This window comes from Periplaneta americana, chromosome 3 (assembly GCF_040183065.1).
Source record: "Periplaneta americana isolate PAMFEO1 chromosome 3, P.americana_PAMFEO1_priV1, whole genome shotgun sequence".
Taxonomy (NCBI): Eukaryota; Metazoa; Arthropoda; class Insecta; order Blattodea; family Blattidae; genus Periplaneta; species Periplaneta americana.
Window position 1 is genome coordinate 21,193,254 of NC_091119.1, and position 12,345 is coordinate 21,205,598.

Genomic DNA, 12,345 nt, shown 5'->3' on the forward strand with positions numbered 1-12,345 from the left:
TGGTAGTGTTAAAAATTGTGTAATCAAGATGTAAAATTCATTTATTTATTTTGCTTTGAAATATTAATTCAACAGGTAGTCTCTTATCAAAAATCGGTTAGCCTTCTTTGGTAGCTATTATTTGTGCTATTTTTTGTAATAGTATGAATGTTATAATACTTCTTGCATAAAATGTTTTATAAAAAAACATTTATTTCAATGGCAATATGTCGAAACAGGTTTTTGGCGCTTGGTCTCTTATTGTGTAACTCCGTTCAATTAGACTTTTGGGTAATCCACCGTGTCCCGAAACTTGAGATTGCCAACGTTTCGGAACTACATACAGGTTCCATCATCAGGATAAAAGAGAGAGGTCGCCTACTCTGTTGGATTCAGGCTAATTCGGACTAAATACAGGACACGGTGGATTACCCAAAAGTCTAATTCTAAACACACTTACCGTGAAAGCCTAGAAACGCATGTAATAGAAGCACAGCGGCGAACTTCTGCCTAGACAAACTAAGGAGCTGCTAGGACCCCAACCTCGGGGGGGGGGGGGGGGATGGTCGGAAAAAAAATATCACCTTTACTTTTTAACCACGCTCTAGAATATGCCATTAGGAAAGTTCAGGCTTACAGAGAGGGTTTGGAATTGAACGGGTTACGTCAGCTTCTTCTCTGTGCGGATGACATGAATATGTTAGAAGAAAATCCACAAACGATTAGGGGGGGGGGAAAGGATATCTTACTTGAGGCAAGTAAAGAGATAGATTTGAAAGTGAATCCCGAAAAAAAAAAGTATATGATTATGTCTCGTGACCAGAATATTGTACGAAATGGAACGAAGAGGTTGAAAAATTCCAATACCTTGGAGCAACAGTAACAAATGTAAATCACACTCGGGAGGAAATAAAACGCAGAATAAATATGGGAAATGCCTGTTGTTATTCGGTTGAGAAGCTTTTTCAAGTAATCTGCTGTCAAAAAATCTTAAAGTTAGAATTTATAAAACATTTATATTACCCGTTGTTCTGTATGGTTGTGAAACGTGGATTCTCATTTTGAGAGAGGAACAGAGATTAAGGGTCTTTGAGAATAAGGTGCTTAAGGAAAATATTTGGGGCTAAGCGGGATGAAGTTACAGGAGAATGGAGAAAGTTACACAACGCAGAACTGCACGCATTGTATTCTTCACCTGACATAATTAGGAACATTAAATCCAGATGTTGGATAAGGGCAGGGCATGTAGCACGTATGAGTGTTTCCAGAAATGCATATAGAGTGTTAGTTGGGAGGCCAGAGGGGAAAAGACCTTTGGGAACGCCGAGACGTAGATGGGAAGATAATATTAAAATGGATTTGAGGGAGGTGGGATATGATGGTAGGGACTGGATTAATCTTGCACAGGATAGGGACCAATGGCGGGGTTATGTGAGGGCGGCAATGAACCTCTGGGTTCCTTAAAAGCCATTTGTAAGTAAGTAGTAATAATAACGTAAACTCTCACCTATGCAGCTCCGGGGACCCGCTCCGAAAGGCAGATACGCGAGAGGATTGACCTTGTTCTTGTTTTCGTCACTGAAGCGTTCAGGGTCGAATCTCTCGGGGTCCGGAAAGTGATCTGGATCGTGGTGCAATCCATAGATGGGGATGAAGAGGGTGTCGCCGGGCTGCAGTTCCAGGGGTGGCTCCACCTCCAGCGTGTAGGGTTTTACGCAGAGGCGATCCCCGACAACAGCGGGCGGAAACATCCTCAACGTCTCTGCGGAAACAAATGTACATACTCGTATTAGTAGCGGCTGGTGTCCGAAATCCTCGGTGAGGCCTGTAGTAAGTAGTTTAGCATAAATTTTGCTATTAATTATTCATATTAAATATGACGTAAGACGAAGTTTGTAATGTCTTGGTTACCTCTCACATGTTCGAACATTGCAGGACACTATTTTATACCGCTTAAGGATTTGAACACATATCTTGCATGAGAGTGGAAGACAGTGAATATTTTTATAACAAGGTGGAAAAAACACGACAGGGTTTCTTCTGCAGAACGAACCTCAGCGAATGTCGGTCGAATTTCCTCATACTCGACTAACTTGAATCGTACATAGTGCTTGTAATGCACGTCGCTAATACTTTCATCATCCGTATAGTCACACAATAGTAATATACGTTACAAGAGCGGCATGTTGACGTTTTCATGTTCGAGGAAAAGATTGAAAAAGCGAAACGTAGTCGAGCTTTTTTAATTTCCGAGAACATGAAAACAAACATACCGCTCGTGTATCGTACATTATTTTGTGCGAAGATCGTTTATTACATACCTGAAAGAGGAATTTCTAATTAGTTGCAATGAAATCTCCGTCTTGGTTTCTGTTCAATGACGGCAACTTTGCAAAACAAATATATCTATCTTCAACATTGTTCCTATAAAATGTTTTCTGTGTTTACTATACTCCAGCAGGCCGTGATATACGTCTGTCTTTTTTTTTTCCCCAGTCCATAAATGCGAACTTAAAACAAACGGGTCGACGTGGTTGGCGAGTTGGTATAGCGCTGGCCTTCTATGCCCAAGGTTGCGGGTTCGATCCCGGGCCAGGTCGATGGCATTTAAGTGTGCTTAAATGCGACAGGCTCATGTCAATAGATTTACTGGCATGTAAAAGAACTCCTGTGGGACAAAATTCCGGCACATCCGGCGACGCTGATATAACCTCTGCAGTTGCGAGCGTCGTTAAATAAAACATAACATTTAACATTTAAAACAAACGGTAAGGTTATGTAATGATTTAGAGTTTACTTAATTTTTGCAAATATTTAACAGTGCAATTTAGGCGAAATTGCAGTGGTAAGTTTCCAATTTATAATTATTACTATATTGAACGTCTTTAAAAATAATATGTTAAAAGCCTAAAGCAGTAAAATGAATATGACGCTTAAGTGGTAAGAATAGGAAAATTGTTGTGTGTTGCGTTGGGAATACTGAATGTGGTATTTCACACTTACCGCGTATTGGTTTTGTGCGGAAAGCAAGCAAATACGCACGATCTCGCACAAATATTGTTACCGAGCAACTGTGATTAATTTGAATATTATGTGAAGAATGTAATTATAGCTATTTTCTGTCCGTAATTGGTAGTAACAGCTGTCATGTATTTTCGAAACATAATATGATGTACCTGTAGGCCTCTGTACGTATATTTCTGTCGATGTTTAATCATATTTTTGTAATACAAATTACCTGTCTTTACATCTAAACAAAATTTAACAAGAATTGAGGCATTGACATGGGAAAGGTCGTAACTGCCAAAAATTCGAATTTTTAGGTTTTTCATTGAGAAGGTAGTAAATGGCCATGTCAATGGTACAGGGAAGGTAGTATGTCCGTATGTAATGAAACGAAGTTGGAAACGTAGTCACTAGATGTTGTAAGTTGTATGTGCACAGCTGTTGGCGCGGAGAAGGTTTTACAACATCAGAGTGTGTCTAGACAAATATGGGCTGATAACTGTGCAGGGCAGAATAAGAATCGGATGATTCTAATGGTCCTGATTTACATTATTTCCAAGAAACATTTTGATTCAGTGGACTTGAAATTCCTGGCTTCAGAACATTCCTACATGCCATGTGATAGGGAATTTGGCATCATAGAGAGAGAGAGAGAGAGAGAAAAAAAAGATGCAAGACCATGGTTCCAGAAGAGGTAAGGCCTAATAATGTAATAATGATGAAGGATGAGGATTTCTTCGACTTTTCTGCAGAGTGTGACAAGTTTTTTAATACAACTCCTATCAAAATCAGCACCTTCAACTGGATTAGATTCTCAAGAGCTGATTTTCCTCTAATAAAAACAAGACAGTCATTTAATGACCTTGAAATGTGGACAGCACAGGATTTTTAAGAAAGGACAGTCATTAACGTCAATCACTAACTTGTAGTGCTTGCAACGCCTTGAAAGAAGACCAGTCGTCCCTGATGCCAAAAAGAGAGACTTGTTATCTATGTTAGATTTCCTCGATGAAAAGTATCATGCATTTTACCGAAAAATTTGTGCATAATGTATAAATAACGTTAATTCTCAGTTTGGCTAAGGAGTGATTTCAATGTTGTATTTTCATAAAATAGGATTTCACAGATAAGTCTGTGCCAGACTTTTCAAATTTCATATGTAACACAAACATGAGTGTATGCCTTTCATTTAAAGCAGTTTCTGTAATAATGTAAGTGAGAAAGTGTTCGTGTTTTTTGCTTCCCCTGAAAAATTTTGTTTTTGGCAGTTACTACCTTTCCCATGTCAGCGCGTCAATTGTTCTAAAATCTTTACTCCGCTAAAAGCATGATGAGATGGGAAGGGAGGGCAGGAGAAGCCGGCGAACTTCAAGGGCACAGATCATACAAGGCGCAAGTTCGAGCGAGCTGTGACAGACCCGCTTCTTCAAAGCAGACTTCGGTTCTTGTCACGCTCGACAAACTTGAACCGAACGTAGAGCTTGAAATGCACGACGCTAATCGCCAACTCCACCAATTTGAGGTTGTGTCTAAACAGGGTCGATTAAATCTGTATGAATTTAGCGAAGCACAGTTACAGAAAAATAACTTTTGATAGGCCTACGATCTAATAAATCGGACTGGTAGCTTAGTAGAAATCATGTATGTAACTTACAGGTAGACGTGCCAAAAATTAAAGATTCAAGATTATAGATCTTGTAAACGTGATTTTCCACGGAAAAGATAATCGATTAGTTTTGCAGCGTCACTTTGTGTAATGAGAAACAAAGTATAAGGTAACGAAGTGGCTGCTGCAAGGTGATACCAGAATGCGTCGGCTGCTCACCGGACACGACCATGTCGAGGTATTTCATGCCGTTGATCGCCTCGTACGTGAACTTGCCGCCTCCTTCCCGCAGTGTCTCGTCGATCTCGTGTTGCAGACGTTCTTGTATGTCAGGGTGGACTGCTAGCTGGTGCGAGGCGAAGCACAGGAGGGTGGACGTTGTATCGCAGCCATCGAGGAAGAACATCAGAGCTTGCGCAGTGATGTCGTCGTTATCCAGTTCTGTTGACAAATATCAATATCTGTATAATCGATGGAAATCTAAAATATTGACAACACAGGCTTTTGTTCCGGTACTCATTCATTCATTCATTCATTCATTCATTCATTCATTCATAGGTCTATAGTCAGTGGCGCCAACTTTTTAAAAACATTGGGTGAGCTCAAACACTTGATCATAATTTCCCAAAAGAATCTCATAAATCCTCCCTTTAATGCACCCGTGGCGAAAATGTGATCGTGCGCCGAGCCACTGTGTAACCTGCAACGTGCATAGCACCTATGGAGGAAGGCGGACACCCGAAGGGGAAGTGAAGCAACTGTCTGACTTATTAACGGATTTCATTTTCCTTACGTCAAGCATTTAAATACAATTTTTATACAGTATACGGTTACAAACTAATGTTTAGTACGCGTAACGAAAGAAGAAATAAACAAGAAAATATAGGACACATTATCACAACATAAAATTAACTGTCTGCGACAAAGTTTCAAAAACAGGAATTATGTCACTTACTGTCAGTCGTAGTTGATGACGAAGGGCCGTATTCATAGACATTCTAAGTGCGGGCTTCCGGTGGATGATCAGCGAACTTACGTTTTTCGTATTCATAAACCGGTGTTAGCGATATGATATATGATATGATATATGATATATGATATGATATGATATGATATGATATGATATGATATGATATGATATGATATGAATCCCGTACAAGTAATCAGTCGATAGCCGGGGCTAGTTTAGCACGCTCTTAGCGCAGGCTAGCGAAATGTCTATGAATAGCACCCGAACGTATTTGTCAGTCGTGATCTAAATTTGGTTTTTACTATTTTCATTGTTGAAAATATTTCTTTCACAAACGTAAGTTGTAGCGAACATGGCTTCAACAGAGCAAGCGAAAGAACGAAGCTTTGGATATTTATTTTTTGGCAAAGATTTGAAAAGTTCAACATTTGTCAAGTCCTCACATCTAGCTTTCATTTAACATCACATTGTAAATCTGTGAGTTTAAATTGAAGATCTAACCGTATTATTCGTACATCTGCTGAAAAAGAGTCGACGTACAGAGATGATGATGACGGTAATGTTGATAATAATAATAATAATAATAATAATAATAATAATAATAATAAGACGACAAATTATTGGGTGGACTCAGGCCCCACGGGCCCATATAAGTTGGCGCCACTGCCTATAGTTGTCATAAAAGAGCTAGTGTAATGGTAGAATGATTATGAATTGACGAACAGGAAAAGATATTTGTGAAATTGCTCATGGTCCGAATTAAGTAGTCTTTAAACGCTCAGTTGGTAGAGCAGCTGGCTATGGACTGGAAGGTCCGGGGTTCGATCCCAGGTGGTGACAGGATTTTTTCTCGTTGCCAAACTTTCAGAACGGCCCCGAGGTTCACTCAGCCTCCTATAAAATTGAGTACCGGGTCTTTCCCGGAGGTAAAAGACGGTCAGAGCGTGGTGCCGACCACACCACCTCATTCTAGTGCCGAGGTCATGGAAAGCATGGGGCTCTACCTCCATGCCCCCCAAGTGCCTTCATGGCATGTTACGGGGAGACCTTTACCTTTACCTTTTACCTTTAAACATTGTTCAATGAATCAGTCAGTCAATCCAAATAACTAGGCTTCGTATTCCAGCTACCTAAAGACTGAAGTTAAAGACACATTGGGTATATAGTACGCCGAACACAGGTAATGCAACGGATAAGGATATAAACAAACAGGTCGTCGCTGCGTGTTCGTGGAGTACAGTCAACTCCCGACATTCTGAAGCTATACTAGTAAACAAATGCTTGAGCCGTGATGTTCATTTTCGTCGTGATCTTTGCAGTGAATAATAACGTGCATTCGTAAGTTACGGAACTTGAACATATGCGGATGTCACTTGAAATGATTTTATATTTCAAGAAATTCCTAAAGCCTTGGTTTTTTTGAACCGACGCATGCGAGGTGCAAGGCGGATCCGGACTACACGAGAGATAGTGAGTGGTTTCTATAGCTGCGAGGTGCGCAGACCTCGGATCTCGCTGTTATAGAAACCACTCGCTATCTCTTGTGTAATTCGGATTTGTGCGAGGCGGGCCTCACACCTCGTATCTCGTTTGCGTCAGTTCAGAAAGCCCAAGGCTTAACACCTTCTATTACAGTTGTGGTCAGTTGGTCGCAACTTTTTTAAATAGAAATATTACCCCTGACAAAAAAAAAAGTTTGCAACTCTGTCCCTAATAGAGGGCTCCAGTCAACATTTTTGGCCATTTGTCACCTATGTTGAATTTCGATTTTAAATAATCCTTGCAGATGGCGTCGTTAAGTAAAATTATCAAGAGACCTTGTCTCCATGACTACATGCACTAAATCTTGATCTCTAGCCACTTCGGAGCTTCCATCAATCCACCCACCCAATGTGCAGACGCTTGTATTTCCCTATTTTGACTATGCTGACATTTTACTGACTGACCTCTCCAGCGACAACAAAACGAAACTTCAACGTGCTCATAATTTGTGTGTACGTTTTGTAAGTAATGTTCGAAAATATGATCATATTACTCCATCCCTGCAAACAATAGGTTGGCTTAAACTAGATAAGAAAATAAATTTACATTCACTTCTCCTTCTCTTCGAAATCTTGAACTCTTCTATTCCTTCGTACCTGTCGTCTCGCTTCACTTACCTTTCTTCCCACCACAATTTGAACACACGCTCTCGCCATGAAACAATACTAACAACACCATCCCATCGCACCTCCTCATACTCATCCTCTTTCACAATAGCCCTGCCAAGACTCTGGAATTCGCTACCTGCTAGCATCAGGGACTGTCGAAATAAAATTGAATTCAAACGCAAACTTACTAGGCGCTTGGTCAGTAATTGTGACTCGTATCACAAAATATCTCAATATATGGTAATTTCATCACTATAGAATTTTGTTATTCTAGGTTTAATTTGTAATTCAGTAAATACAAAAATATTCTTTGTTCTTAACTTTTATGGTAAATTGTCTAGCTTTCATTAATCAGGTAATCTTGTCGTACTTTAATTTTTATTGTAATCGTAATTGTAAATTTAATATTAATTGTAATTTTATTCTTCATATTATAGTTGTAATTCCCTGGTAGAGGGGCAGAGAAGGCCTGATGTCCTTATCTCTACCAGGTTACATAAATAAATACTACTAAATACTACCCATCCATGCTGCTTGGCTCGTACCGTGTTTTTTGTCGACGTCTTTGACGTTCTCCGACGGCGCATCCTTTTTGGCCTGCATGAGCAGCTGAATCATGTCGGGCCTAACAATGCTCTCGCGTTCCCTCGTCGCTATGGTATCGTGGATCATCGTTCTGAAGAACTCCGTCACCTTCTTGGGTATCAGAGTCACTCCCAAGATCTGTAAACAAGTATAAGTAGTACTTCGTACATAAGTCACCCTTTTCATAAATGCAAATGCAATATACAGACTGGAAGTGAAATAACCCTGAAGATTGAAAGTAACGATAGGGTACACTTAATGACAGCTCTGAGCAGTATGGGATGAAGACAAATGCCAACAAGACGAAGACCATGGTCATAGGGAAAAAAGTAAAGAAGACAAACTTGTGAATTCTAAATGAGGCAGTAGAGCAAGTGGACAGCTTCAAATACTTGGAATATACTATAAGCAGTAACATGAGCTGCTGCCAGATAGTCAAAAGGAGAATAGCAATGACAAAGGAAGGTTTTAATAGAAAAAAGAGCTTCTTCTGCGGACCTCTGGAGAAAGAACTAAGGAAGAGACTAGTGAAGTATGTTGTATGGAGTGTGGCATTGTATGGGGGTAGAAACATCGACATTACGAAGTGAAGAGAAGCGACTAAAAGCATTTGAAATGTGGATATGGAGAGGAATGGAGCATGTGAAATGAACAAACAGAATAATAAACGAAGCTGTGTTGGAAAGAGTGGGTGAAAAAAGAATGATGCTGAAAATGATCAGGAAGAGGAAAAGAAATTGGCTGTGTTACCAGCTGAGAAGGAACTGCCTAGTGAAGGATGCACTGGAAGGATTGGTGAATGGGAGAATAGTTCGGGGCAGAAGAAGATTTCGGATGATAGACGACATTAAGATATGTAGATTACAATTATGTGGAGACTAAGAGGAAGGCAGAAAATAGGAAAGATTGGAGAATTCTGAGTTTGCAGTGAAAGACCTGTTCTTGGGCAGAACACTATCATATGAACGAATGAGTACAGCAGAAATCCCTATACACAGACAACATAACTAAAAACACGTCTTCCGTATCAAAGGTGCTGAAAGCTCATATTTCCGTGAAAATATTGAAATATAATTTTCGCAGCATCACTTGATCTTTATAATTCGTATAATAAACAAATAAAAATGACATCAAGTTCGAAAAAAAATATATTCTATGAATTTTGCGTCTTATAATGTGAGAAACATAACGGAAATTTACAAAAATATAGAATTCTGAATAAATGATTAAAAACAAGTGATATTATCAAAATCCGGGCGTTGCTTTTAAGAGTTTGAATCTTATCGACTCCAAAATTAGAGAGCTTCAAAACTACACCATCTGAAAACTGTATGACTACAAGGAACTGACACGGTATACTACAGTAAAAGCTCCCTAAAACGAAACACGATCGTTCCAGATTTTTTTTTCCCTTTTCACAGGTTTTCGCTTTACAAAGAGTTGAGTACTGGCAAAACTAAGATTACTGCATTATGCTCACTATAGGAAGAACACAATGAAGAAATAATTTTAAATAAAAGTTACTACAGTACATGCAAAGTGAATTTTATTTTCATAATTATTAACTTACGTAATTGCAGCCTATCTATCTATCTGTCTATCTATCTATCTATCTATCTATCTATCTATCTATCTGCCTGCCTGCCTGCCTGCCTGCCTGCCTGCCTGCCTGCCTGCCTGCCTGCCTGCCTGCCTGCCTGCCTGCCTGCCTGCCTGCCTGCCTATCTATCTATCTATCTATCTATCTATCTATCTATCTATCTATCTATCTATCTATCTATCTATCTATCTATCTATCTATCTATCTATCTATCTATCTATCTATCTATCTATCTATCTATCTATATATGTCTGTCTGTCTGTCTGTCTGCCTGCCTGCCTGCCTGCCTATCTATCTATCTATCTATCTATCTATCTATCTATCTATCTATCTATCTATCTATCTATCTATCTATCTATCTATCTATCTATCTATCTATCTATCTATCTATCTATCTATCTATCTATCTATCTATCTATCTATCTATCTATCTATCTATCTATCTATCTATCTATCTATCTATCTATCTATCTATCTATCTATCTATCTATATATGTCTGTCTGTCTGCCTGCCTGCCTATCTATCTATCTATCTATCTATCTATCTATCTATCTATCTATCTATCTATCTATCTATCTATCTATCTATCTATCTATCTATCTATCTATCTATCTATCTATCTATCTATCTATCTATCTATCTATCTATCTATCTATCTATCTATCTATCTATCTATCTATATATGTCTGTCTGTCTGCCTGCCTGCCTGCCTATCTATCTATCTATCTATCTATCTATCTATCTATCTATCTATCTATCTATCTATCTATCTATCTATCTATCTATCTATCTATCTATCTATCTATCTATCTATCTATCTATCTATCTATCTATCTATATATGTCTGTCTGTCTGTCTGCCTGCATTTCCTTCGCGTCCTACATCAATTCAGAATCGGTTGTGTAACTGAAGTTGTGTTTGATGGAAAATAGATTAACTTCACGTTAGACAAATCAATCCTTGGATGGCAAATTGCACTGTCTAAAAACAGTATGACCTTACGACCTTGACGTTTCATTGCTCCATTAAAGTTATGAAGCCACTCTTCCATGATAGAACTGGTCATCTAGGCTTTTTATTAAATCGCACAGGTTTACTTTATTCGCACTGTTATTTAACACTGTATTGGCATATCAACACAAAACTCAGAATAAATAAACGGAAATGTGAAACTAAATTGACACTACACTACAGTTATTCACAGTTTTATTCTACTCGCACTGTCCTTTATCACTGTATTGACTTGTTGGCACAAAACTGAGAATAAATGAAAGAAAATGCAAGAGAGTTGGAAGAGGTAACGGTACAGGAGGTCAGTAACCTGCCCGGGTCTTTGACAGTAAGCACAGAATTGTGACATGGTTAGAGAAGCTTCACCCCGAAAGCCTGACAAAGAATAGCGAAAGTCTTCCAGATCATTGCATGTACAGTCACACAAAAAAAAATTATGTCTTGCTTCGTATAGCATTATCGCAAAATTAAAAATGGTTTGAAAGATTTCAACAACATTTACTCTTAATGTTACCCGTTTTAGTCAGGTTTTTTACCTAAATTGTCCCCAAAAATGATTCCGTTTTCGCGTTAGGGAGTTTTCCGCTTTAGACTATTATTTTACATAGGAAATCATTCTGTTCCCAAATTTATTTTTCGTTTGTGCAGGTTTCATTTTTATAGAGGGTACGTTTTAGCAAGGTTTTACTGTATCTGCAGATTTTAAAATTACGGTAGGCCTATCCCATAACCCGATCACGTCGAAGTTAATCAGAATTTTATTCACTAGATGTCCATGGTTGGGCGTGGTGTACATTTGTGTGTCATGACTTTCACTCAGCCCACACTAATGGTTCTCAGCTCTTCCGTAAATCTCTACCCGCGCGTTAATGTATTTATAGAAGATGACAAGAAACCGACATTCCGCGCCCTTGAAATTACAGCGAGATGCCTACAGATACTTCAGCATATTAAATTGGCTTAGTATGTATGATCTCACTTAAACACACACACTGTCCAAAATCAATACCAATTTCTTTGAAGTCCGAATATAAACTTCTCTTTAATGTAGGCTACGTGTATCCTCACAACTCCATATGTATACACTATGTACAGGATGTTAGAAAAGAGGTGTCATTGCTTTTTGTTAATAGAATACGATGGGAGGGATGAAAGCCCATTATGGATTTTTCTATATTTCATAATGTATTTATTAGAGATGAACAAAACTAACTGCCGCTCTCGCTCGCTGTGTTCGTTGCATTTGAAGAGTCCACTGCAAGAATGATGGATGTCACTTTCTTGTCCAAAATGAACCAAGACTGTCAATGCATAGCTTAAGACATATAGAATGTACATAGAGAGTTATATGGCATTAACACTGATAGTCATTGTCCAGTAATGATCAGAAAATCACAGTTAAGCTTTGAGCGCTAAGCATTTCAAACTTTCAATTGC

The 12,345-nt window shown here is 38.7% G+C and overlaps 2 protein-coding genes across 2 annotated transcripts in view; both read right to left on the minus strand.

Annotated features, from left to right (window-relative positions):
- LOC138695829 (cytochrome P450 9e2-like) overlaps positions 1-12,345 on the minus strand; it is a 449,657-nt gene that overhangs the window by 212,326 nt on the left and 224,986 nt on the right. The gene's annotated exons all lie outside the window — the stretch shown is intronic.
- Positions 1-12,345, minus strand: part of LOC138695830 (cytochrome P450 9e2-like) — a 56,037-nt gene that overhangs the window by 9,261 nt on the left and 34,431 nt on the right. Inside the window, exons 5-7 of the mRNA XM_069820098.1 lie at positions 8,257-8,434; positions 4,811-5,032; positions 1,487-1,741 (exon numbers count right to left, since the gene is read on the minus strand). Coding sequence (XP_069676199.1) covers positions 1,487-1,741; positions 4,811-5,032; positions 8,257-8,434 — 655 coding nt within the window. The remainder of the gene's footprint in view (positions 1-1,486; positions 1,742-4,810; positions 5,033-8,256; positions 8,435-12,345) is intronic.